Source organism: Aotus nancymaae, unplaced genomic scaffold, assembly GCF_030222135.1.
Source record: "Aotus nancymaae isolate 86718 unplaced genomic scaffold, 86718_ANA_hifiasm-v0.15.2.pri h1tg000040l, whole genome shotgun sequence".
Lineage (NCBI taxonomy): Eukaryota > Metazoa > Chordata > Mammalia > Primates > Aotidae > Aotus > Aotus nancymaae.
In genome coordinates this window covers 93,948,283-93,973,536 of record NW_026988454.1, presented here as the reverse complement: position 1 = coordinate 93,973,536, position 25,254 = coordinate 93,948,283, and the positions used below count along the sequence as shown (strand labels likewise).

The window sequence follows — 25,254 nt, the reverse complement described above, 5'->3', positions numbered from 1 at the left end:
CATGAATGTATGTCAATGCAAAACAGACAAGAAGATGTAATTATCATAATTCTCAAAGAATGAAAATATATGATCATCTATCCGTATGATCATCTATCAAATAATATTAATATATAAAACTCTAAAATAAAGGCAAGCTTTTAACCAATTTTAAGTGGTGATTATTAGGAGTGAACACTGAAGACATTTGTAAAAGTGTTGTACATTTCCATATAGATTTTTAAAATAACAATATTACAATTTATGCTAGTTTTACATGACATATGTTCTAGTGCTGAGGTAAATATGAGGCTGGAAAAGAGGTAAGTAAATTGGAAAATGAATCAAAAGTATGAAAGATAAAGTTTAGAATCAAGCATTGTGCACTTGCCAAATACTTTCAAATATATAGTGTTTTAAAAATAATCAGCTAAAACAGAATTGATACATGATGACTTAAAAAAGTAACAGACAATTAAAGTAGACTGGAATAACATTATTTTTACTTTTGTATGAAAATTACTGAAGAAGTCATCGTCTGCACAGCTAAACCCTCAACTATTATAGATTATAAAATTAAAAAGAACATGGAATACAAAAATTATAATTTATAGATTATAGAATTCAAAGGACATGGAATACAAAGATTATAACTGAATCAGAATCAAAGCTGATATCAACTTTCTAGTGACTACATTATTAGAATCCTAGAAAAATAATTTTAGCTACATTTTTTTAAGACAGGGTCTTCCTTTGTCACCCAGGCCGGAGAGCTATGTTTTAATAATAATATTTAATGTAGTTCTGTTTAGCAACTACAATTAAAGGAGAAAGAAAATATTCGTAACTTGGTGACACAATTATTTCAGGAATCATTCTAAATAGAACTTACAAGCACATTGATTGATTCACACTAAGAGAGATCAGCCATCTTGAGGTATTGACTGTTTTTGTGAATCCACCAAATACAATATCCTTGACCTTTATGCTTATAATTGTTATTAAAACTACTCTACTACCTAACTGGTAAGTAGAACTAACTAACAAGGCTTGTTTAAACATCCAGTGGAAATTTATGCCTGAAAATATTACTGAAGCAATTAACATAAATAAATTTTAATTATAAGTCACTTAAACATTTTTTCAACAACTTTCCCACCATTCTTTTTTTACAGGCACATAAATTCCAAAGTTTGAACCTGGCTTTAGAGTTTCAAATTCTGATTTCATAATGGACTATATGAGGCTGATTTTTAAAGAAGTCATACTATCTAAAAATTTATTGTTCCTGGATTTTTTATAATTTACTTTTATTTGCTTGGATTAATTTAAAAGAAAGGAGCAGAATATATAGTATTTTGTGTGTTTTAGGTATTGTAAATGAGTTTCTTAATTATAAATTCATCCAAATGATTTATTTTATGTAAATGTATAGACATACAAAAATATATAATTAAATTTATTTCATAAAACACACAGCATAGGCTGGATTGTCATTTATAAGAAGTATAAATTATAGGTGTTTATGAGAATTACTTTTCACAAAATAGTCAAAATAAGAGCTCTGAAGAACAGTCGAACAGGGAAAACTCTTTTTGTTTTCATTCCCCCCAAAGTGAAAAGAAACTTAAAGTTAGGTCATAAGGTAAGTGGTTAGAAATTCTTAAAACATATGCTGATAATTTTGTTGGAACTAGCTAACTCCAGTCTGCTTTAATATGTCATGCTAATGCTGGCATATTGTTAATCTCCTTAAATTGATATTAAAACATCTTTGGAAAATGAGAAGTTCAGTAGTCCTATGCAGTATAATACCTAAACCAAGGTGATCTAGGGTTCTTAAGGTCATAGTGGGTAATGGATTAAGTTGAGATTATAGTACATATATTTCTTCAGAGTAATTTGTCAGTGTGTCAGAAATGGGTGGTCTCACAAGTCACTTTCTAACCATGTAGTGAATAGCCATATATTTAGCTAACTTCGGTATAGAGATATGAATCTCTATAAAGAGTATATATGTGTATATGTATTATATATTCACATATATAAAATAATTTGGCTTTTTTGTTGCAAGCTTGAACCATTTTTACTTTCCAAAGCAAACTCATCCTTTTCATTTAACTTTGCCCATGATATTCACCATATCATTTTATTATTGAGATATTCCCATCCCTTTCACTCAGTAAACTCTTTCAGATGTGTTTGTAAAGCATATTACTGATTTGTAAAATTTGTGTCATTTTGATTTCTTAGAATTGAAGAAAAATATTACCTTTAACATTTTTTTATTTCCAAAACCTGCTGTTTTGGTAGTAAAAATATTGTGGTGATTTTAACCACAATATTAGTCTGATTGTCATGTTAAAGTGTTTTGCTCTTAAATATATAAAAACTTATTTTTATTACAGTTTTTGTGTGTGTGTGGTGTTTGACATTCATGCACATTAGTAGTTGCCTTAATAGTAACTCCTGTTCATTTCCACACCTTTAAAGACCCAGCAGGATTTTTCACATCATATAAAATGGGCTGTGGTTGCCTCAGGCAGGGTCATTTAGCTAATGGGATTTTCACCATACCCTGTTTCTTTTAGTGACATTCCCCGGATTCCTGAGAGCTCCCACCCTCCACTGGAGTCCAGTGAGTATAAGATTTCTCTGGTATTATCAAAGTATTAAATGAATTGAAAGTAAAAATTTCTCCCTTTCTTTAGTTATTTGATATAATGAATTGGGGTTACTATACTAAAAACGTCTCCATTGGTACTAGATGTTAGCAATGATGGCAATAACTGGAAATCCAAAGAAATTCTACTTTAAGATTTTTCTTCCTCTACTTTTTTAGGTGGTTATAAAAAAATCTTTACCGGTAATACTCTTTAGCATCATGACAGTCAGGACTCTTACAGAGCTTAGTTAATACACCAGGAATAGTTATATTCATATAAACATTTATTGTGATACTGGATTATTCAGTTTGATTGATAAGCAGCTCAGTCTTAAGTGCAGCCTCTTGAATGAACTAGGCACTTTTAATTGTGATACTGAATAACAGTGTGTGGATTGATTTTAGAAGTGAATGGGTGGATTAAGCTTCACTGAACATAATTCATAATGGATTGTGAAATCAGAGGGTTGAACGAATTATCTATATGGGAATTAAAGTCATTTCTGTATGAGAGAAGATAATATTGTATGAAATAAAATATAGACAAATAAGTTTTCAATGATAATGCAGAAGTGACCTAAGTATTTACTTTGCAATGTATGGGAATTAAGTTAATACTTGGGCTTGATTCCCCAGATGTTCTTACAGAACCCAGGTTATAGAAATAGAAAATAAAAGGTGATTTGGGGGAAACCAGTGATAGTGATTAGAAGGGAGAAGAAAATATGAAAGTAGGATAAACAAGGAAACAGATACTAGGTTATCGTATAAAATGCATACCATCATGTTCTGTTAGAGGTGGACCCAGATTTGGCTTTGAGCTTTCTGGTGACCAATACAAAGAGGGAAGTGGGACTAACTGCATAATTTGTATTATTGATATGATTAAAAATACAATGATTGCCATATTGCAAACAAGCATTATTAGAAATAACAGTGTTCCTGTTCTGAGACCCAAGGAAAATATATTCTAAATATACCTGGGAAAAGACACATAGCAACAATTTTATACAGCTGATTTTTTTTTTTCTTTTTATAGAAAGTGATTTATTTAGAGAGAGAAAAAGGAGAAGGAGAGAGAAACAGCTAAGTCTCACACTGAGTAAGAGAATCCAGAAAGATGGAATCCAGGAGAGAAGAGCAGCTTCCACACTGAGTAGAAGGGAATAGAGAGAAAGATGGACTTTTGGAGGGGAAGACAGGCTGCCATGAGAGAGTGTGGAAGGGGACCCCAGAGGGGAAATCCAGGAGAGAGAAAGATGGCTTCCACGAAGGGAGTGTTCGTGGAAGGGGAGCCAAACATGGAGTCCCTAGAGCTGATTTTTATCACTAAAAGTTTTTGGAGGGTACAAAATGGTGACATGAGAATTAATTTGTAGGTATAGAAAAAAATGTGTGGATTGCACATACTCAGGCAATGCTTCGTAAATAGTATTTATCAGTGAAGGCTTTGGTAAGTTTGAATGGGGTTGAGTTCAAGGTTATACTTGCTGGATCAATAGCATTCTATAAACACTCTATATTGCTCTATGTGTCAGGGTATACTTGAACAGTGAAGAACTCCACCAAGTGGCCAAGAGGAGAGCCAGCCTCCTCTATGTGAAGTTGAAACAAATCACTAGTTGTGAATTACTTGAAGCAGCGTTTTCAGAGGTTTAAGACACTCATTTGTAAGAACAAAACTAAGATGGTATATCTGGTTTTAAAACAATGATGAAATCTAAGTTTAAATGTGACTCATAAATTATATTATGTATACATTTAATTTCCAGTAAGGATAGTTTATAATGGATGATCCATTAGCCAAGATAATTAGTGTTAACAGACACTATCTTCCTTGTCTCTGAAGCAGACCTTTACCCATACGTGAAGTCATACGAGAGCCTGTGCAGTACAATGCGCTCTGGAAATGTAGATCATTTCTTTCCAATTGAAATAAGCACAATGCTTTGTTATATCGTTTTAAATATTTTTTTAATTAAAGACAAAATTTATCCCATTAAAAGTAGGTTCTGTTATCAATGGTAGTAATTATGGTTTATGCAAATAACAGATGCATTTAGCATTTTATTCAGAATATTTCCTACACTTACAAATATTATTTACATTTTTTTTCTTATTTTAGGTTCAAGTTCCTTTGAATCTCAGAAGATGGAAAGGCCTTCCATTTCTGTTATTTCTCCTACAAGTCCTGGAGCTCTAAAAGATGCCCCACAAGTCTTACCAGGCCAACTTTCTGTATGTATTTTTTGTACATGTTGGAGACTGTTAGTATTTCCACACACTGTCTATCTTTAAATATGTCCACCTTTCCTTGAAGCCTGCAATAAATACATGGTCATTTAAGACCATAAATCTACTTCATTAGTTTTTCATGCATTTTTTATTATTCCTTTATTCACATATTTATTCGGAAATACTTACTGAGTGCTTGCAGTATGCCAGATACTCTGAACATTAATTGATGAATGGTAATATAAGTAAATATAAAGAATCCATATTTTTGGTATGCTATATAACAGTTTCTAAGGTAAATGATTGTTTACACATACTATTAGGAGTTCATGCCCCATTTATAGAACAACCTTATAAGTCTAGAGCCTGAGGAGCCTAAATTTGGAATATTCTTTTTAACTTCTTAAGGCATTTGGCAAAACTCTTTATTGCCACGGAAAGCTCTCTGAAAAAGCTACCATTTTCTCACTATTGCCTTATTATGTGATCTGGGGAAACCTGGAGTGGAGAAACTATGGTTAAGTATATAATGAAGAGCTGTATCTGTGTAGATTATGATGGAAAATGGGATGTTGATATTATAATTTAAGGACTTTAGACTATTTGTTTCAAATTGTTCTACAAATAATGACCTTTTGCTCCTCTGATAATGTATGGTTTTCTGTGGTCTGCCTTTGTGCTTTTCTCTTGGTTTTAATGAGACAGCTTATATATATATATAAGCTTATTGCTATTTTCAAGAGCTTTTATGGTTTTAACTTTTATTTTTAATATATTGAATATATTTGTAATACCCTTTGGATTTATTTTATCTGCCCTGCCATCTTTTTCTTCAGTGTGTGTATAAATCTCTCATGTTCTCCACATTTTTAAAAGAGGATAGGAAACGCATTTTGGTTCTGTGAAAACCACATCTTATATATTAATTGGGAATCAGAGAAATGGATTTACACAGATCCAGGTTTGAATTCTTAATCTGTTCCTTACCATGAAAAACTAATCCTATGTTAAGTTAGTTTATTTTGTTATAATGACTCTCAAATATGTTCTAACCTATGCCCATTAATAGCATATGCTTACTCAAACATAAAATAAAATGTACCTTCTAAATTAAGGGAAAAAAACTTAAAGTTAACATTGTTAAAGTGTCATCACCACTGCCAATGCAGATACTATACTGACTGCTAAAATTCTGATTCTTGTAAGTTTGGCCATAGCATGTTAGTATGTTACTTCCCCATTATTCTTTGGTCTACTATCATGAAATCTTGGTTAATAGAAATATCATTTGGCCTTCTTGTAGTTTGAAGAGATCACTTGTGTATTTTATACTTTGTTTTTTCTTCCTTCTCTCATGAAAATTAACCTGTAATAGGTTAATTATAAAAATTAAATGAGGCTGGGTGTAGTGGTTCACTTCTGTAATCCCAGCACTTTAAGAGGCTGAGGAGTTCAAGATCAGCCTCGTCAACATAGCAAGTCCCTCATCTCTACAAAAAATAAAATTAAAACAAAAATTGCCAGACATGGTGGTGCACACCTGTAGTTCCAGCTCCTTGGGAGGCTTGGCGGATTGCGGGGCCCAAGAGTTTGAGACTGCAGTGAACTATGATCATGCCACTGCATTCCAGTCTGTGACAGAATGAGACCATGTCTCTAAAAAACAAAAAATAAATTAAAAAATAAGTGAGAAAAAATACCAGGAAATACTTAGCAGTGCCTGTATAAAATAGGCCCACAGTAAATATGTATTATGACTTCTTCCAATTCCTTGTATGTCTTATTTCTAATATCCAAACTCATTTTTTTTATTTTAACTACGTAAGATACCAGAAAAAGCATTTAGCCACATTATAATCATTTTGACACATATAATCCTCAAACTCTTATTTTTAACATTAAGAACAAGAATAACGATCTTATATCTCCCTCTTCCCTTATTTTTTGGAAAAAATATTATTGGTTTATATGTATACTCTTATGTATAAAATGATACATCAGAGTATGCATTAACACTGAAGGCCTGCCAGTTGTAAGTTATATTTCAAGTACTCAAAGAGAAAAGTAAATTCTGTGTGTTTATGATTTCAAATTGGTGTGCTTTTTAGAAATAATATATGTAATTGCATTATATTGTAATTCAAAATTTCCTTCTTTAAATATAACTTTAATTTTGTATTATGTAAAATTGTAATGCCTCATGATTTTTACAAATAATGATTCCTTTCTTAATTGCTCTTAGGTGAAGCTGTGGTATGATAAAGTGGGACACCAGCTGATTGTAAATGTTCTGCAAGCAACGGATCTACCTGCTAGAGTAGATGGGCGTCCTCGAAATCCCTATGTAAAAATGTATTTTCTTCCAGATAGAAGGTAGTGAATAATTTTAGAAAATATCTTAGAATCTATACTAACAGAAAAGTTAGAATTTTCTTCTTTGGAATTTAAAAAAAAATAATAGTTAATTCTTTCTGAGGAGATAAAAGTACATTACCTCTGAAAAAAGAAATCCCTCAAGCCTTGTGTTGGAAATAGTTGAAAATAATCCGCCAATTAAAAAAAAACTATTACCTTGTTTATAGATATATTAGTCTTTAATAGTGACACATTATTTAGAATGTACCTTTGTATATGTCCCTGTAATCACAACTACTGCTTTTATTGTAATTGAAGTTAGAATATTATTAAATTCTATTATCATTATAGACTTTCAGTGAGTTATAAGTTTAAAATAATATAAATACCAATGGCAGTTTTACATATAACTACAGTAGATGGCAGCATATACTTCCTTTTGCTTTTTCATTTACCAAACATACTTATTTTTCAGTGATAAAAGTAAAAGGAGGACCAAAACAGTAAAGAAAATACTAGAACCAAAATGGAATCAAACTTTTGTCTATTCACATGTGCATCGTAGAGATTTTAGAGAACGAATGTTAGAAATAACTGTGTGGGATCAACCAAGAGTACAAGAAGAAGAAAGTGAATTTCTTGGAGAGGTGATGTATATTTTAAAAACTAAAGTAGAATAGTTAATAAAGTTTTGTGTTATTTATTATGATTGCTATTACATTATGTTTTGATAATGGGACTTGATTTAATTTGAGAATTACCCTCTCAGATCCTCATAGAATTGGAGACAGCGCTTTTAGATGATGAACCGCATTGGTATAAACTTCAGACACATGATGAGTCTTCACTACCTCTGCCTCAGCCATCACCTTTCATGCCAAGGCGACATATTCATGGAGAAAGCTCTAGCAAAAAGCTACAAAGTAGGTTAAGGTCTTTTTAGTTACCACATAGTAATTATGCAATAATGATCTAATTAGTGATTAATAATTCAAGATTTTTTTTCAAATGTTTTATTAGAGATCAAAATATTGGAAAACTATGAAGAAACTTGGCAAAACTATTTCTACATTTTCACAATGAAAATAATATAGGTAGCATAGCAGAGTAATTCCGGAGCTGAAAGCTGAAGACCTCTGAATTAAAATTCTTGCACAGAGCCAACTGAGCTGCTGATTATTGACTGATGGAAAAATTTCTGTCATCATTGGTGGTTTGCTACATGTGATGTCTTAATAACTTTATAGTTTGTGAATTTTTTTTTTTTTTTTTTGGGGACAGAGTCTTGCTCTGTTGTCCAAGCTGAAATGCAGTGGCAAAATCTTGGCTCAATGTATCCTCCGACTCCTGGGTTTAAGCAGTTCTCCCGCCTCAGCCCCAGAGTAGCTGGGGATTACAGGTGCATGCCACCAGGCTCAGCTAATGTATTTTTGTATTTTTAGTAGAGATGGGGTTTCACCATGTTGGCCAGCCTGGTCTTGAACTCCTGACCTCATGATCCGCCCACCTCAACCTCCCAAAGTGCTGGGATTACAGGTGTGAGCCACCATGCCCAGCCAGTTTATAGATATTTTAATAGTTCTTGTAAGAAATATTGTTTAAAACATTAGAAGGTATGTTTATTGCTGTTCATCTAATGATTGGGAAAAGCTTTTTTTTTTGTACTTATTCAGTAATTTTTGAATCATAACTACATTTCTAAGTTAACAACTGAAAGAAGCCTCATTTTGGTAATCTGAAACTAAATTATTTTTCTCACATACTTAAATATTTCATGTTCATGCTTTCCTGATCAGTAATTTATTTCCTCAAAGTTAATGTCTAATGCAGTATAATGACTAATTTGGGAAGCTAAACATAAATATTTTATAAAGGGCCTTGATTTTTTTCAATAACATAGGCTGAATATAGCTCCAGCCAAGAAATGTCTCTGAACCTTTCCAGTCAGCCCTATCCTCTCTGAACTGTAGAGGAAGACACTTAATTGTGTAGAAAACAATGTACTATATATACCGTGCTACAGACTTTTAGTATAATATTTTAGTTAAGAAATTAATCTGAAAATTTTATTCTATAAAGTCCCCTTGTTTCTGTATGTCCTCAGTGTAATAAGGAGAAAATACTGATTAAATATTATCCTTCAAAAACAAACATTTAAAAAAAAATTACCTCAGTGTTTACTTTGTATTATTTTTCATGGGTTTTCAGTAGTAAAGCAATTCACTTTTTAAAAAAATTTGACAATGTCCTTTACGTTTCGTAAACCAACCAGACTCAGAGGTATCTGTTTGCCTTACTGTTGTGCAGGATCTCAGCGAATCAGTGATAGTGACATCTCAGATTTTGAGGTTGATGATGGTATTGGAGTAGTTCCTCCAGGTGCGTAGGTGAAGAGCATGGCCCTGCTTCACTGTGCTGCTTTGCTTGTTTTCTTTGTCAGCTTCTAGACTTCTTTAGGATACTAAACTGAAAATTTATGGTACAGAGAAATCAATATTATATTACTCCATGGTGACTTACATTTCAAATTCTTAAGAAAGTTTTAAATGTACTAATCTCTACTAATTAGCATTCCCACTTATTTTATTCAGGTTCTTCCATAAAAACATGGCTAACTAGGTAAAACAAATTATTATTTCACAATGCTCTGAGCATAAGTGAAAATATGAATTTTATTTTGAAAAGATGGGGTTATTAAATAAAAATTCCATTATTATGTGGTTTTATGTTATATTTCTATGATTTTCCTTCCACCATTTCTGAAAATAATGTAGCCTTCCATGGAATATACTGAGAAAGGTGCATGGTGGGGTGTAAAATTGCTTGTGGCATGACTGTAAGCTTTTGTGATATGTTCCTCACTGATTATACCTAGAATGTGTGTATATGTTTTAAAATAATAATATGTGTTTTAAAACAATCTTACTAGAAAGTTTAAGTATTCATTTGAAGTCAACATCTTTTTGTCATTGTGTAAGTCAGTAAAATTTTTGTGTTGTTGTATGGTTTAAATGTTTCTCATCTGACTTTTGTCAGAAAAGTGTGTAAAATCAAGTAGTAAAGACTTTTCTTGGCACTAATTCTACACTTTAAAAAAATTTACTAATGAGAGGAGAAGTAAATATTCAAATAAGAAGAAATTAAGGAGAGTCTTAAAATGTATAAATGTGAATTTTAAAGGCAGTTTTTAAAGACAGTACTCAAATATGTGCCCTTCATATACGTAATTCCTCAGATGACAGCACTTAATTTGAGGGCAATGGTTTTGCTCAAATTGATAGATTCCACAGTACTAACTTCTCAGTTTGGAGAGTTGCATGCAATTTTATTCAAACTGGGAGAAAATTATGGAGTTTTTGAAAATCAGGTTTCATTTGTTCCCTATAATTCAGAGAAAATACAGTATTTAATCACTGTGTGAAAGTAGAAAATCTGTTAAAACAATAAATAAAAGTGCTGTGAAAATCTATATACTTATGTATTAACCTTTAATGTCAATGTATTGATGAGAGATTTAGATAATACTGGAGAAAATTTTATTTTTGCTTTCTGTTTTTATTTCTTAGAAGGCCATAATAACATACGTTTTCAACAAAAAGGTTCACTCCAAATATAACAGCATATTAGTTTGTCATGAAATTGAAAGAGTAAATTAATTATATATTTAAATTCATTTGGCATATTCAAATAGGAATTAGATTATCCCTGGTAGAAAAATTATCACCTCTAACAAGAATCTTGACTAATAATCAGTCTTACTTGTTGTCATTACCAATTTATCTAAATAGAATTTACTTCTGTTGAGTGGTTCCCAAATTTTATTTACCTGAAATTTCGTATTTTTTGTTATGAGACAGGACAGTGAATGATGAATAATACATAGCCAATTAAATAAATGCTTACTCAAATGATGAGTTTCTTCCTCTTTCTCTGAGAGAGCAACATGGATAATGACTTGTGAGAAGTCAAAGTGAGTTATGGAATCCACTAGAGATGGGATTAGTGCTTGAGTACCACCAAGGAGCACTAAATTCTAAATATACTCCATACTGAAATATACCATTGTCCCTCGAAGTGTTTGCAAACATGCATAATCTCTATTATCATACAGAAGCAGTCTTTAAATTGTCATTTCAAATAATATTGTTCATTTTTATTTAACATTTAACATGTAATGAGTCAAACTTTTAATAGAATATGACTAGTAGCTTATAAAACCTGGAAATAATATATTGTTTCAAAGATCTCTTCATAAATTAAAGGAGATCATGTAAGTCATTAATATTTTCAGATAATCTCTTCATTGATCCCTTGTGATTATGTGGTAGTATCTGTATGGCAAATATAGCTAGTAACAGACTAATATACAATACATTTTAAATGAAGAGGAAAGATGAGTCAGTATAATAAGGGCAAGAAGCTAAAATAAAGTGAGGTGATAAGTTAACACAGTGCATCACATGTATTTTAGATGTTGGTTACAAATTTGCTTCTACATTTTCTAGCATCCAGTATGAAGAGAAAATTTGTTTTGATATGGAAGTCATCTTCTGTATATGTTTAATGTACTCAGGGAAGTTCCTGGTTGTATATTCTCTAAAGAAGCTCAAAAGCTCTGTACAAAATGTTATGCCAGAACCAAAACCTAAATTTCCTAATATCTTGGCTTTTCTAGAACATGGAGTTCTCTGTTTTTGTTTGATGTGTTTACTATATTTTTCCAGTTAGGGAAATATAGCAGGTTTTCAACTGTTGAGACCACCAGGGCTACATTTTTTTAACTTTGTAGTTATAGGCTTATTGTTATTTAAAGTAAATAACTGTAGCTGGTTAAGAATAAAAATAACCATATACAGAATACCCTTATCTGAGGTGAGGAATCTAGCAACTTCAATCAGAAAACGGGGAAAAAAGAATCTCTAATCTCTAACTCTGAGCCAATTAGACATTGAGATTGCCATAAAATAGTTTCATCCCAGCCCAGCGGGGTGGCTCACACCTGTAATCTCAGCCACTCAGGAGGCTGAGGCAGGCGAATCGCTTGAACCCATCACACCATTGCACTCCAGCCTGGATGACAGAGCGAGAATCCATCTCAAACAAACAAACAAACAAAAAACATAGTTTTATCCCACTCATGGTTCTGAAGATAGAGTGCATGTTGTCAACAATAAATTAAACATAATGTGAAGAAAATCAAATTATGGTAAAACGCAAAGAACTTTAAATGCACATTTATTTGAGATCATTCACTATAGAGTCAACTGTTAAAACTGAATATTATAGCATGTAAGTTATATTCAAAATGACTTTGAGTCACCAAAATAGTATGCATTGCCTTGAGTATATTTTCTCTTTATAAATTCAGAACTTTGTAAGTTACATTAAAAGTTATTAATGTATTAAAAGTTTCAAGATGGCACTTGTTTCCTTAAAGTCCCTTCTTAATAGAGTAAAAGAGACATTAATTTTTATATAAAGACAAAGAATCTAAGAAACAAATTAATTATATATCTTTAACAGTAAGATGCCAAAATTCTCTAAGATTTATTCTGTAATAATTAATTATAGGAAATCTATTTATGTATCTTGAATACTTGAAATAGGGCTCATAAGTCAATGTTGGCCTTCCATAAGTATTGTGTAATTGATACCAAATAGTAAATGTTTAAGTAATTCAGACTATGGGTTAACTGTCTTTAAAAACAGCCACCATTTTTTTTTAAATGAGTGATATTAATAATATATTCACTGCATATTAACTTAGTTGGTCTCTTTCTTGCCTATTATAATTTCTAATCTTAAACTTACAATATAATATTACATATGAACAATAGACTTTTTTACATAAAACTCAATAGCTTAGTTGATATTTTGATGTTAAAAATTAAAGTATTTGAAATTATAAATTATACCATTTATGATTATTAAACTTACATTCTTACAGAGTGACAAAATGGTTGTATTTCCTTGGTCTGAATATTGTAAAAGTACACTTAATGAAATGTTTAAAGACCTTTAAACTTAGGCATAAGATCATGAATTCACAGTAAATAAACTGCTAGGGAATATTAGTCTGCCTTTAATAATGATGTTTTATAACATATTTTTAAGATAATGTAAGAGTTATCAAGTAAAAAATGAACAACAGTTTTAGCTTCCTAGTTTAATGTATTTATGGTTTATGTATGTTTTATGTAGTTGTAAATATAGTTTTTTTCCATTGGCCACATAATTTTTTATTTTCCTTATGATAATAAAATACAGTAACCCTTGTGAAAAAATTTTAAACTCTAAACTGTTATTTTGGTTTTGAAATTACTGTTTTATCTTAACCAAATCAGAGACAATATAAACCTTTTTACTTCAAGGAAGAGTGGCTGTTATAATTTATTTTAAATTGCAGTATTTTAACTATATTATCTTAATTATGATAATTAAAATAATTATGTAGTAGTTTCAGATGTGTAAGACAGAGTTGATGTTTGGTTCTTTGGAAGGGTTAATTTTCTCTGCACTATTGTGATAGTCATCTTCAGTCATATACTACATTTGAAAATTGTGGTATTATTTGTGGTTTGCAAAATTCACAATCAGGTGAAGATTTGCTACTCTTGTTTGTTAATTAATACTGGAATATTTGTTTTCTTATTAATGAGGCCATCTGCAATCCAACTAAAATAATGTATCCTCTAGAATAAAAATTGAAAGGAAGAATTTATTTAAATTTAAAGAGACACCAAATTTCCAAGCATTGATTGTATATCAACTATAGTTTTCTGTCAGGTGCTTCATTTGTGTTACTAAGTCAGGAACTCATTTCATTATTTAAATTAAAACAGTATCCCAACTCATCATAATGTCTGAGGCATCAACTGTCATATTCATATTAGTATCTTTATGGTACCTTTGAGCCAAACTGTAACCTGTTTAAATGCATGTGTATGTTACACTCTGTGTAGGTATACTTAATATTTTTGAAGATAATGCTATTAATATTGATTGCATGATATTTATTATTCATAGGTTAATGGCTGCTTTAATATAATTTTATATTTCTATGTTAATGTTTGCATTATAGAAGAATACTGACTAAATTTTTTCCGTATGTACTCTTGCCAGTAGGCTATAGGTCTAGTGCTAGAGAAAGTAAATCTACAACATTAACTGTGCCAGAACAGCAAAGAACAACTCATCACCGCTCACGTTCAGTATCTCCTCATCGCGGCAATGATCAGGGAAGGCCGCGTTCACGTTTACCAAATGTGCCATTACAGAGGTAGGCTTTGAAATGGGCTCAGTGTCCCTGACAGTACATTTTTATTATAATGCAGTATAAATTGCTGCAAAACTAACTGAAATGAAAAAATAGTTTGGTCAAATTATTTTTTTTGGAATTGTTTCTAGGCAAAATGCTTTTTAAAATTATTTATCTAACCTATGTGGCAATCTATTGTTTAATCTGAAGAAATTCCCCAAGGAGTAGAAGTTGTTTATGTCCCAGGAATAGTTTTTGAATAATTGTCTTGTACTCTGTTTGCTAGTTTTCTTCCTTGTTAGAAAAAAATTGTAACAAATCAGAATTGTGGAGAGAAGCATCTTAAGAGGATAAGGTCAAGAGATAGAATGGACTTTTAAGAGATTTAGGATTGTCTCTTGGAAATACTTTAAATGCTTGGAAACATAAATAAAACTTATAATGTAGTGCTCTACTTCATTTACTTTATTTTACTCTGATATTCATTCCTGAAATTGTAATTAATCATGCAGATGAAAATTGCTTTTTGATGGAAGTGTGAAAGAAGTTTGGAGAAATGCAGCCACAGACAAAAAGCTCATAAAAAATTAATACTCTTAACTCATTGATAAAATAGGTTTGGTTATGATGCAAACACTTTTCAGTGTTTATTTGCATGTTACTGTCAGTTCCTTCCCTTTAGTCTGTCTGCCTGTTTTGGGAAGATGATACACTTAAGAATTTTGTAATTATTTTAGGAGTTTAGATGAAATTCACCCAATAAGAAGGTCACGTTCTCCAACCAGACACCATGATGCCTCCCGAAGTCCAGTTGATCATAGAGCCAGAGATGTGGATAGTCAGTATTTATCAGAACAAGACAGGTATTTGTCAAATTATGATCTCAATGTTATGAATTTTTTGTTCTGTTTTAATATATACAGATATTGTGGCATAGCACATTAGAGAATAAAAGTATCATTCAGAAATGAACTTCTCTCAAGCAACAACTGTTAAGATATTCTAATAGAAGTGCAATTCTAGGAAATATTTGGCTAATATTGTTATAATTATGCAATTTCTTTTACAAAATCAGAATTTATGCTTAGCTTTAAAAGTATAGCTTGTTGACTTAGATATTGACCTAAAATTATAGAAGGGAGCCTGCATAAGCAATTTTCAAATATTTTATTTTTTGTGGGTCACAATATTTGAGGTATTAAGTAATCATAAAAATTATGTTATATAATTAAAAACATTGTGGATATATGTCATTTGGAAGACAGTTAATTGCAGAGTTTCTATGATAACTTCAATAATAATGTTTCAGTTATATGCCTCTTTTCATAAAATCTCTTTCTAGAAAGTATCTATAGAATATAAAATATTGAGATGGGTTCTTATGGGGATATGTACTTAAATTAATTCTGCATTTATTTGTGAGCTAATATTTCATGGAAGCAATTACTATAAGTCTACATTATGAATCTGTTGCTCTACATGCCCACAGACTTTCTTCTCAAAGTAACCATATACCTGTACAAGTAGCTTGATTATAAGCTCAGGATCTGAGTTAAGGTTTTATAATACCCACCTTGTTGAATATCCTCTTCTGGCGTTTTAAAGTGGAGAAACTTTCAGTGAGGAGTAGGGTCATGATAGTGGTGCTGAATGGTTTTTTGCCATGGAGTCAAGGACATAGAACCCAAGTAGAGCTTCTTAATCTACCTAACTGCCATCCTACTGTGGAAAGTAGTGTGGTAACCTTCAAGAATGGAATCACAATAGGTACCAGGATGAATTGCTGCTCTGAGGAATAGGATTCCTGACATCTTAGCTTGAGTTGAATGAGGGCTATTTTATCAGCATTCATTTGGGCCACCATGAATTTAGGTGAGGAGAGAAAACACACGGTTACTTGACCAGGGCAGTCAATATAGTGAAATTAATTTGGATATAGAAAAAGTACCAATTTTAAAATTTAAAATGTCCTAGTCAATTATATTGTTAGTTGGCTAATAAGAAACATAATATCATATTGCATTTTCAGTGGCTATCATAGACAAGAAAACTATCATGCTTTAATTCACTATAAAGAAATAAAAATGTTCAGGGTTCCCAGTAGTATCCAGCCAAATTTATAGTATTTTTAAAAAAATACTCAGTTTTCTATAATTGGAAACAGATTTCTATATCTTATTTGAGGATGATTTAATTTTGTTTTGTTTTAATATTCTATAAAATCGTTTTGAAATACAATGGCAAATCAGCAACCGCTAGGATTTCAACCATAATGTTTGTACTTTATTGTTTAAATTTTTTAAATGCTTTCATGTTTATTTTTATTTAAATTCTCAAGCAAATATGCTAGTGCAGACAATCTGGTTTCTTTCCTCTTCATGTTTTCATTGGCATACCATTGGCATAACCCATGTCTCATAACTTACCTGTTTCACTCACCACCCATCCTGTCTGTGCAGTGAGCTTCTTATGCTGCCCAGAGCAAAACGAGGACGAAGTGCAGAATGCCTACATACTACCAGGTAAATACAGGGATTTGGTAATGGTGACTGTGTGTGATAACTCTCTTTTCATTCTACTATTCTTCCGTCTCTCCCTTAGTGGTATTATTATAAGCAGGTAAAATAAATTTCCCAAGTATTCAAAATTTGTTTTGTTTTATATTGAGGTTATGGAAAAGGTTCCAAATATATTTCATTTATGATTCAGGCAGACTACTTTGCCATCTGTACATTCAAAAATCCAGAGACCAGTGGGCCTCTCTGGGACTGTTTACATTCCTAAAACTGAGGAACCAGTTTCTGCATTAAAATTCTAAATGCTCACTGTGAATGCACCCAACCTTCCCACACACATTCCTGTCTAGTCACAAAAGGTCTAATCTGTGTATGGCAGTGTCATTGTTTCATAATTGTAAGTTTGCTCTGTTTTAGCCTTTTTTATTTCATTTTAGAATTTATTATTCTTTATATTCTGTTTGCTTTTGATAACATTTTTACTAGTTCATTTTTAATGGCTGAGCTTCGGCTTCTTTCTTGATGAAAAGTGAGGATGTTCAACCTAATCTTAACTATCCAGCCCACCAGTTTTCAGAAATGGCTGCAGTACAACCTTTCCCATAAAGGCATGTAACAATATGAATACCTCTTTAGAAGCAAGAAAAGATATAATTTTTGCTTCTAAATTGGAGCTTGGAGCTTAGAACCTGATGCTTTATGTTAATCTCATTACATCTTTAATTTCATATCCAAAGTAAAACTTCCTACAGATTACTCATGGAACATATTCTATAAATACTTATTGTATGCTTGAAATTAATATGGAAGTTAAGGAAGTAGTAAGTCAGTGAAACAACCAACACATTATAATAAAACTCAAATATTTTAGCCAATGAAAAGCAAGAGCAAAGAAAAGGAAAGAAGTATAACTGCAGTACTTGGGATACAAAGGCAAAAGCATAATTTAGTATGTCTCTGTGTAATACATAGTTCTGCCCAATAATGCAAACAAAATTGGGCTAATAAAAATTGTTTGAACTTTTTACACTCTAAAATTATGCTACTGATTACTGCCATGTTTTCTTGGAGTGCCACAGGAAAAAAAATGAGGAAATATTAATTAGTTCTGCTTCCTGAGAAAAAAATGTAAAATCATGCAAATTGTAAAAACCTACTGAAAGTCAAAGCATGAACTCTCCAGGTTTTTTATTAGTTGTTCTTTTTGACAGACAATTTCTTAATAAGAATGGTTTCTTTACTAATTCTGAAAGTTTTCTCACAGTCCTACTGATGTGACTAAAACTGCAAAAGAAAAAAATGCATACAAAACAAACACACACAGAAAGATCCTTATATTTTAAGCTAAGTAGTGTGTGCCTGACACTCAATGTGTGAGTATTTCTGGGACACTCACACCAGTATACTAATTATAATAGCTAAAAATATTTTTTATTTCCCTTATTTTGTACTTGTAAAATATTATATACTAGTATATAGTTGCATAGTTGCATCATTTTATACAATCTTATCCTTAAGATTGGTGCTTTGCTAATTCTGAGCTCCATATGTCCTGTTTGATGGACTGTGTGTTGACTTTGCATTTCCTGATTTAAACAGATACCATATTTGTATGTATACAATTTAAAAATAGATGAGTATTCAGTGAGGCAGATAAGTCTTGTGGACAGTACTACGACAATAAGGAAGTAGAAGCTGAGCTAGCCAAATGTGTCAGTGCAAAATGTATGTCACCAGTGTCTTTCCTCCTTCCTGTCTTTCATTCTCTAATGTGTAATATGAAAAGTTTGAAGATAGAGAAAACATGAGTTAAAATATATGTATGTGTATGTATATGTAATCTCTTCTGTGTTTATATTTATTTATAAAAGCATTTAATTTCTATCTGAATAAAAATGAATGTCAAAATGAGTACATATAAATAACCACAGCTTTGTATAAATATATCAATAATATAGTTTGCTTTCATATAAATTATTGAAATTTATTATTTATATAACTATCAGTGACTAAAATCTAAAGCTTTCAAAATATCATACCATTTTCACGTAGGATTTCCAAAAATAAAATCTGAAGATTTACTAGTCTCCAGTAAACATAAGGAAAATAAAATTTATTTAATACCCAGCATAGTGTTAAGTATTTAATGTACTTTATGTCAATTTCCTGACAAGAATTACATGTTATGGATATCATTATCCTGATTTTAGCGATGAGGAAAAAAGCTAAGATAGTTTATTTGACAACGAATACAGCAAGGATTCAAAATCATGTCTATTTAATATCTTCTGATAAACTAGTTTTTCCAAAAATATGAAAACTCATACTATGAAGTGTTCCACCAATAGAATATTTTGTGAGTCGAATATATTTTGGAAACTGCAAATGAAAGTGTCTACCTTGAAATTTAATATACGCAGCATATTGAAGTCATGTTCTAAAGAAAACTGTATAATGTTTAATTCATTTTCTCCCAAATTATTTAATTGCCCAACCCTTTTTTAGTAAAATGTGTCCTGAGGAAATGGTACTACAGAGAAAATGCTGTAGTTGCCTTATTATATCCTGCTGTGTCCTAGATATTGTATACATGTTATCTCATTGAATTCTCACCATACCCCCTGAAGTGGATGTTATTTCCCACATTTTGTGAATGTAGAAACAGGCTTGGAGACTTAATCGAATTATCCAGGTTACAGCCAATAAGTGGCAAAGTCAAGGCAGGAACTTGAACATTCAGACTATAAATTTTGTGCTATTTTCTAGCTGTTTCCCATTCTATGTTGATCCCATTCTTGAAAAAAAAATCATTTTTGAAGCAATGCTTAGAAAAGTTTTATAGCAACCTGTTACTAAAGATAGATTTGCCTGAGGTTAAGAGTTGAAAAGAAAATTCTACATCAAGACAGGAGGCTAAATCCTTAGTTTCAGTAAAATTTGTCCTCAGTTTTTGCTTAAAAATGGGAAGGCAAAGGCAGGCGGATCACTTAGATTAGGAGTTTGAGACCAGCCTGGCCAACATAGTGAAACCCTATCTCTACTGCTTAAAAAAAAAAAAAAAAAAATTAATACGTTTTTTAACTGAAGCTTTAAGGGATGTCCTTTGATTTGATCATTAGTATAAATATGATTAAACCAGTGAGGTGTTTGATGTTTAGGAAGTCTTTGATAAATGTTTATTCCCTTTCTTCTTGATTCTGCTTTACTGCTAACTGAAGTAGATGGTGGATTTTCACAATTAATAGTTAAATTTATTGAACATTATTACATGACAAAAAAATAAATAATTGGCTGGACCTAGTTTGTCCTTCATGGCATAGACAGTCCAGAATCCTTCATAGATTTTTAAAGGAATCAGGTGACATTGGGTCAATTTTCTGCTGATTCAAAATCCATATTTTGGTTTACATCTTCCAGTGGTAAATTTCCTGTGTTTGGGCCTGGATCCAGACAGAAGCCGATAAGTAGAAAATAACTTGCTCCTCTGGAATCACTTCTTGGCCTTTTGCTCTTTTGTTTCTTTGCTGCAGTCTAGTACTATGACCAGCCTTGTCCCTGGAATGCTGGTCAACCCTTTGTTTTGTTTTAGAACATTAACTCTTTTAGTCATATTTTTAACTGCCAAATTATATAAAGTTGTTGATTTTTACTTTTAGCTATGAGTTGTTTAATTCCGTAGAAGTAGGCATAATATTAAATCAGGGATTAAATAGCACATTTAAATATTGACCAATAATAATTCATAGAGTTTGGTTAGCAGATATTTTCCTAATTCAGATAATTAAATAATAATTTTGAGTATCTTATGAAGTCAAGTGTGTATGATTTCATATTTTAATAAATCATTGTAGTCTTCCCTTCAAATAGTTATTGTGGTTCTTTTGAGAAAAAAGACAAAAGATTTATCTATATAGTTTTATAGGCCTCTAGTTTCTGAATATCTTAATAAAATTGGCTTTATATATATTTTTGCATGTTTGTGTTGCTGTGTTCCAGACATCTTGTTAGGCACTATAAAACATTACCTCCCAAGATGCCTTTATTACAGAGCAGTTCTCACTGGAATATTTACAGGTAAGAGCCCTAACAGTGAGTCCCACCCAGTTATAAAGTAATTCCTAATCCCTTGCCTACTAAAAATAGAAAATTCACATTCTAATCAAGCATTAAATAGAAAATTTACCTTCTAATAAAATATTTTCTTTTGAAATAATTATACAATGAGAAACATCAAATTAATGATATCTAAAATCATTTTAACTATAAAACTTATCTAAATGAAATAATTCTCTAAATGAAATAATTCTCTAAGTGAAATCTAACTCAAATATCAAAATTCTAGTTGCTTTGTTATTTGTATATTGTTGTACTTGTTGATTTTAATTATTTATTTTATTTTATTTTTGTGTAATTTTAACTTGTGAAGCTCAATTCTGCCTGCACATACTAAGACCAGATCAGTGACTAGACAGGACATTCCCCTTCATCATGAATGCTTTAACTCAAGAGTATTGAGATTTACTGATGAGATACTGGTTAGGTAAGAACATATGGAAGTGGTATCTTCCATTTCCCTTGTCTATTGTTGTGAACCAGAAAAGTTGAGTTGTACAATTATTTCTCCTCTGATGTCCTTCATTTTGTTTTGGTGTGGCATCTGTTCTTGGTAATCAAATTTTAGGCATTTTGTTTTAGTGCTTTCTGTATCCAGTTTTTTTCATAAGTAGGTGTGATTTAGTCTCATTTTTCAGTCTGAGACACTTCTAAAAATTATGCAAAGCAATTTAAGCATAATCTTTGTTTAGTTTCATTTTCTAAACAAAATTTTACGCTGTCATTCTGTCAACTTTCTCACACCCTTATGAACTGAATCCCAGTGATTCTACATTTTGTGTAAAGGGGACATTATTTTATGCTTTACTCTCTAACATGGTCTTCCTTTCTTTGTTTTCTCTGTCTTTCTCTTCTACCACTGGATGCAATGCACTGGCACTAGTGAACTGCAGCCCTTTCTTGACAGGGCTAGGAGTGCTAGTACCAACTGCTTGAGACCAGATACTAGTTTGCATTCACCAGAACGAGAAAGGTATAAAATAAAGACTTTCTTAATTTCTTATCATTTGTACTGGTGATTTTTTTCAATCACTTTGTTTTGTTTCCTGAGAGCCTCACAGGTTTATTCATTCATGTTCACTTTGCTAACTGTCTACATTTCCCCCTCCCTTATTATACATGTCTATGTAGAGATATGCATATGTGGATAAGCCAAAGGGTACACATACACATATTTCTATGAATGTTGTTGCAAATAGTGTGATGTAATTTGTAACTGCTTCTGGCTGCTGCTTTTCCCCTTTTGTTGCTGTTTAGTCGTTTTATTGACACACTATTCAGGAAGCCTTCAGTATGCTGATAATGTTATAAAGTCCAGTGAATTATCCCAAGGGGAGGATCACTTTACTCTTAGTACCACTGATAAATAGTATTTATAGATGTAGCAACAAACTCATAACAGGATTTTTTTAATAGAATACTTCCTTTGTATATCTACATTCATTTTTAATCAATCTACTCTTTGATATAGTGTTTTACATTAAATTATACTTCAACAACCAAAAATGGTATGTTAATCATAGATTTCCTGGTGCCTAACAAAAATGAGTACATATATATGTATACAGATAATGTTGCTTAAAACTTTAATTAATAAATTCTGATTTTAATTAAAAGGTATTCATTGATGATGTGTTACACTGTCTCCTAGCTGTAAGCATCTAATTTTTCCATTGTGGTGGAGCTATTATAATTGCTCTCTCTTTTTAATTAGAAGTCATTCAGAAGAAATTTGCATACTACATATTTACAAATCCTGAAGAAGAAATATTTAGTTGTACTAATGTAATCTACTTCTCCTTCTTAGGGGCTACTTAAAGCTTTTCTTTAGGTATATTTCTAATCTGAGTCTATTCAGTTATTTGGATATTTATTTCTGGAATTGAACAATAGGTGCAGGTGTACATATCTTTTTTAGTGTCTTAAAAATTTACTTTTAAATTGTGTATTCTTTTATATTTGTAAAATTTATAATAGAAAAAAGTGAAATTTAATTTCTATTTTGTATCCCTTTACTATGGTAATATAAATTTCAGTTGATATGATTGTATACTCTTCTAAAATCACAGTTGGAATTGTTTTATCATTCTCTTTTGTCATATATAACCCCCCTATATAATTACAAGAGTAGCAGGAAAATTTTAAAATATGTTATTATTTTCTTACATGTTTCTGGTTAGTATTAAAACAAGGATAGACGTTCTCAGGTCAGTGGAATCTTCTGAACATAGCACCCTGACATTTTTAATATTATCCATATCAGCGCTATCTGATAGAGATATAATGCAAGCTGTTACTTTAATATTTTCTAGTAGCCACACTAAAATTATGAAATTAATTTTAATTTAACCTAGTATATTCAAAATATAATTTTCACATGTCATTATCATTTAAAACTATTAGTGAGATATTTTGCACTCCCTTTATTATAGTATAAGTCATAGCTACTAAGGATATTTTGTACTTGCAGCATATCAACTCTGAACTAACCACATTACAGGGCTCAATGGCTTCATGTGGCTTGTGGCTTCTGTATTGGACAGTGCAGGTCTATTCTTATGGAGAAGCCTATCTAACATATGTTCCCTTGTGACACTGAAGCCACAGAGTTTATAAATCTCTATGTTGGTAAATTTAATCTCTCAGATAATATCCTTAAAACAGGTCAACCATACACAATCTAGGGACAGTTATTGCACAGGTTGTTGTAAAGTCCAAGTAAGTGTACTTACCTTGAATAGAAGAAGAAAGGATATCATTGAAAACATATATTCACCCTACAGATTGAGTAAAAAGGAATGTTTCATTTAAAAACTCAATGAAACAAGTCTTGGTATTATCAGTGATCCTTAGTTTATTGGGGTCACTTTGTTGCCAAGAAAAGCAACAATTATTTTATGTAATATAAAATAAAACTTAGATAAGTTTTTATCAAGTAATTACAGAAGCTGTAGATGCTTTGTGAACATGCCTATGAAGCAGCTTTGAAATGGAAGATAACATTACCAAGAGTGGTGACTTTGTTATCCTTGGAGAATGTGTCTAAAAACCTCGGTCAGTATGCGGAGAGTAGGACAAGGAGGCTTAGAGGGTTTTCCAGGCTACTTAATTTCTCTTATTGACCACAGGGCTTCTTGTATTAACATCTAACATATATAGTAGATAAAATGTTAGAGCAAATGTTTTAAAAACGTAATTTTATATTCTTAAGAGAAGAACATTATTTCTACAAATTTTTGAACTATGTGTGGTCAAACGATTTGATTATTCTAACTCATTTTGATTAACATTTACATGCTGTTATACCAACTTAACTCCTAATTTTTGAAACAAGTTTTCTGTTAAGATAAAGGGTGAAATTGTTAAAGCACACTTAGTACTCAATATCACATTTTACTAATGATTCAGAAGATAAAAGAGCAGCATTCTTTTCCCGAAGGAGTGAAAACCATCAGATACACCTATCTTTTCTCCCTTGTTGGATGGTTTGGCCTACTTTAACAGATGAGTTTTGAATAATGCATGTAAAAGGTAGTTTGGAAAGGAAACCATTTTAGTTTAGGTGGCACCTCCATTTCATGTTCTGTTGATTACACAAATAGAAAAAATGCTTATGGGTTACCATGACTCATTTACTTAGTCTAATTCAGTTATGCTTCATAAATTAAGAAACTTGAGAATTATTATTTTTAAGAATAATTTCTCATTTATATCTTCCTATTCCCCTTGCTTCCCTGATTGACAAAGAGTGAGTTACAGGCCTGCTATTAACTTTGCTTTTCTAGATTTTCAAACAAATTATTGCTTACATGTTCAGAAGCAATGATTTTTAGGGCCACTTTTCTGAATGGTTATATTCTTCCTTGGTCTTTCAGAGCAATCATATCCTTGATGAAGACTTATGAGAGAGTAGTGTATGCCTTACCACCTGCATTTTTTACCTTCCAGTAATTCCTGCAGTCTGATATCTGCTCATTCCTAGTGCTCTGTATCTGTGCTGAAATTCTTCTGTGGTTTACATTGGCTCCCAAGTTGTTCAGCAGCATCTTACAGCATTTTACATTAGCCATCCTGCCACTTGATTCTCTCCTCCATTAAGTACCTGTACAGATTTCCTTAAGCCTCGTTATTAT

General features: G+C 31.5%; 1 protein-coding gene across 48 annotated transcripts in view; it reads left to right on the top strand.

Annotated features, from left to right (window-relative positions):
• Positions 1–25,254, top strand: part of RIMS1 (regulating synaptic membrane exocytosis 1) — a 510,482-nt gene that overhangs the window by 341,738 nt on the left and 143,490 nt on the right. For 22 of the 48 annotated variants that reach the window (XM_021670272.2, XM_021670263.2, XM_021670262.2 and 19 more), the window contains 10 exons: positions 2,571–2,617; positions 4,770–4,882; positions 7,122–7,252; positions 7,710–7,881; positions 8,004–8,157; positions 9,542–9,613; positions 14,357–14,513; positions 15,230–15,355; positions 16,952–17,014; positions 22,005–22,094. In XM_021670272.2, the coding sequence (XP_021525947.2) occupies positions 2,571–2,617; positions 4,770–4,882; positions 7,122–7,252; positions 7,710–7,881; positions 8,004–8,157; positions 9,542–9,613; positions 14,357–14,513; positions 15,230–15,355; positions 16,952–17,014; positions 22,005–22,094 (1,125 nt within the window). The remainder of the gene's footprint in view (positions 1–2,570; positions 2,618–4,769; positions 4,883–7,121; positions 7,253–7,709; positions 7,882–8,003; positions 8,158–9,541; positions 9,614–14,356; positions 14,514–15,229; positions 15,356–16,951; positions 17,015–22,004; positions 22,095–25,254) is intronic. The other 26 variants (XM_012471846.3, XM_021670264.2, XM_021670261.2 and 23 more) reach the window with 3 other exon arrangements.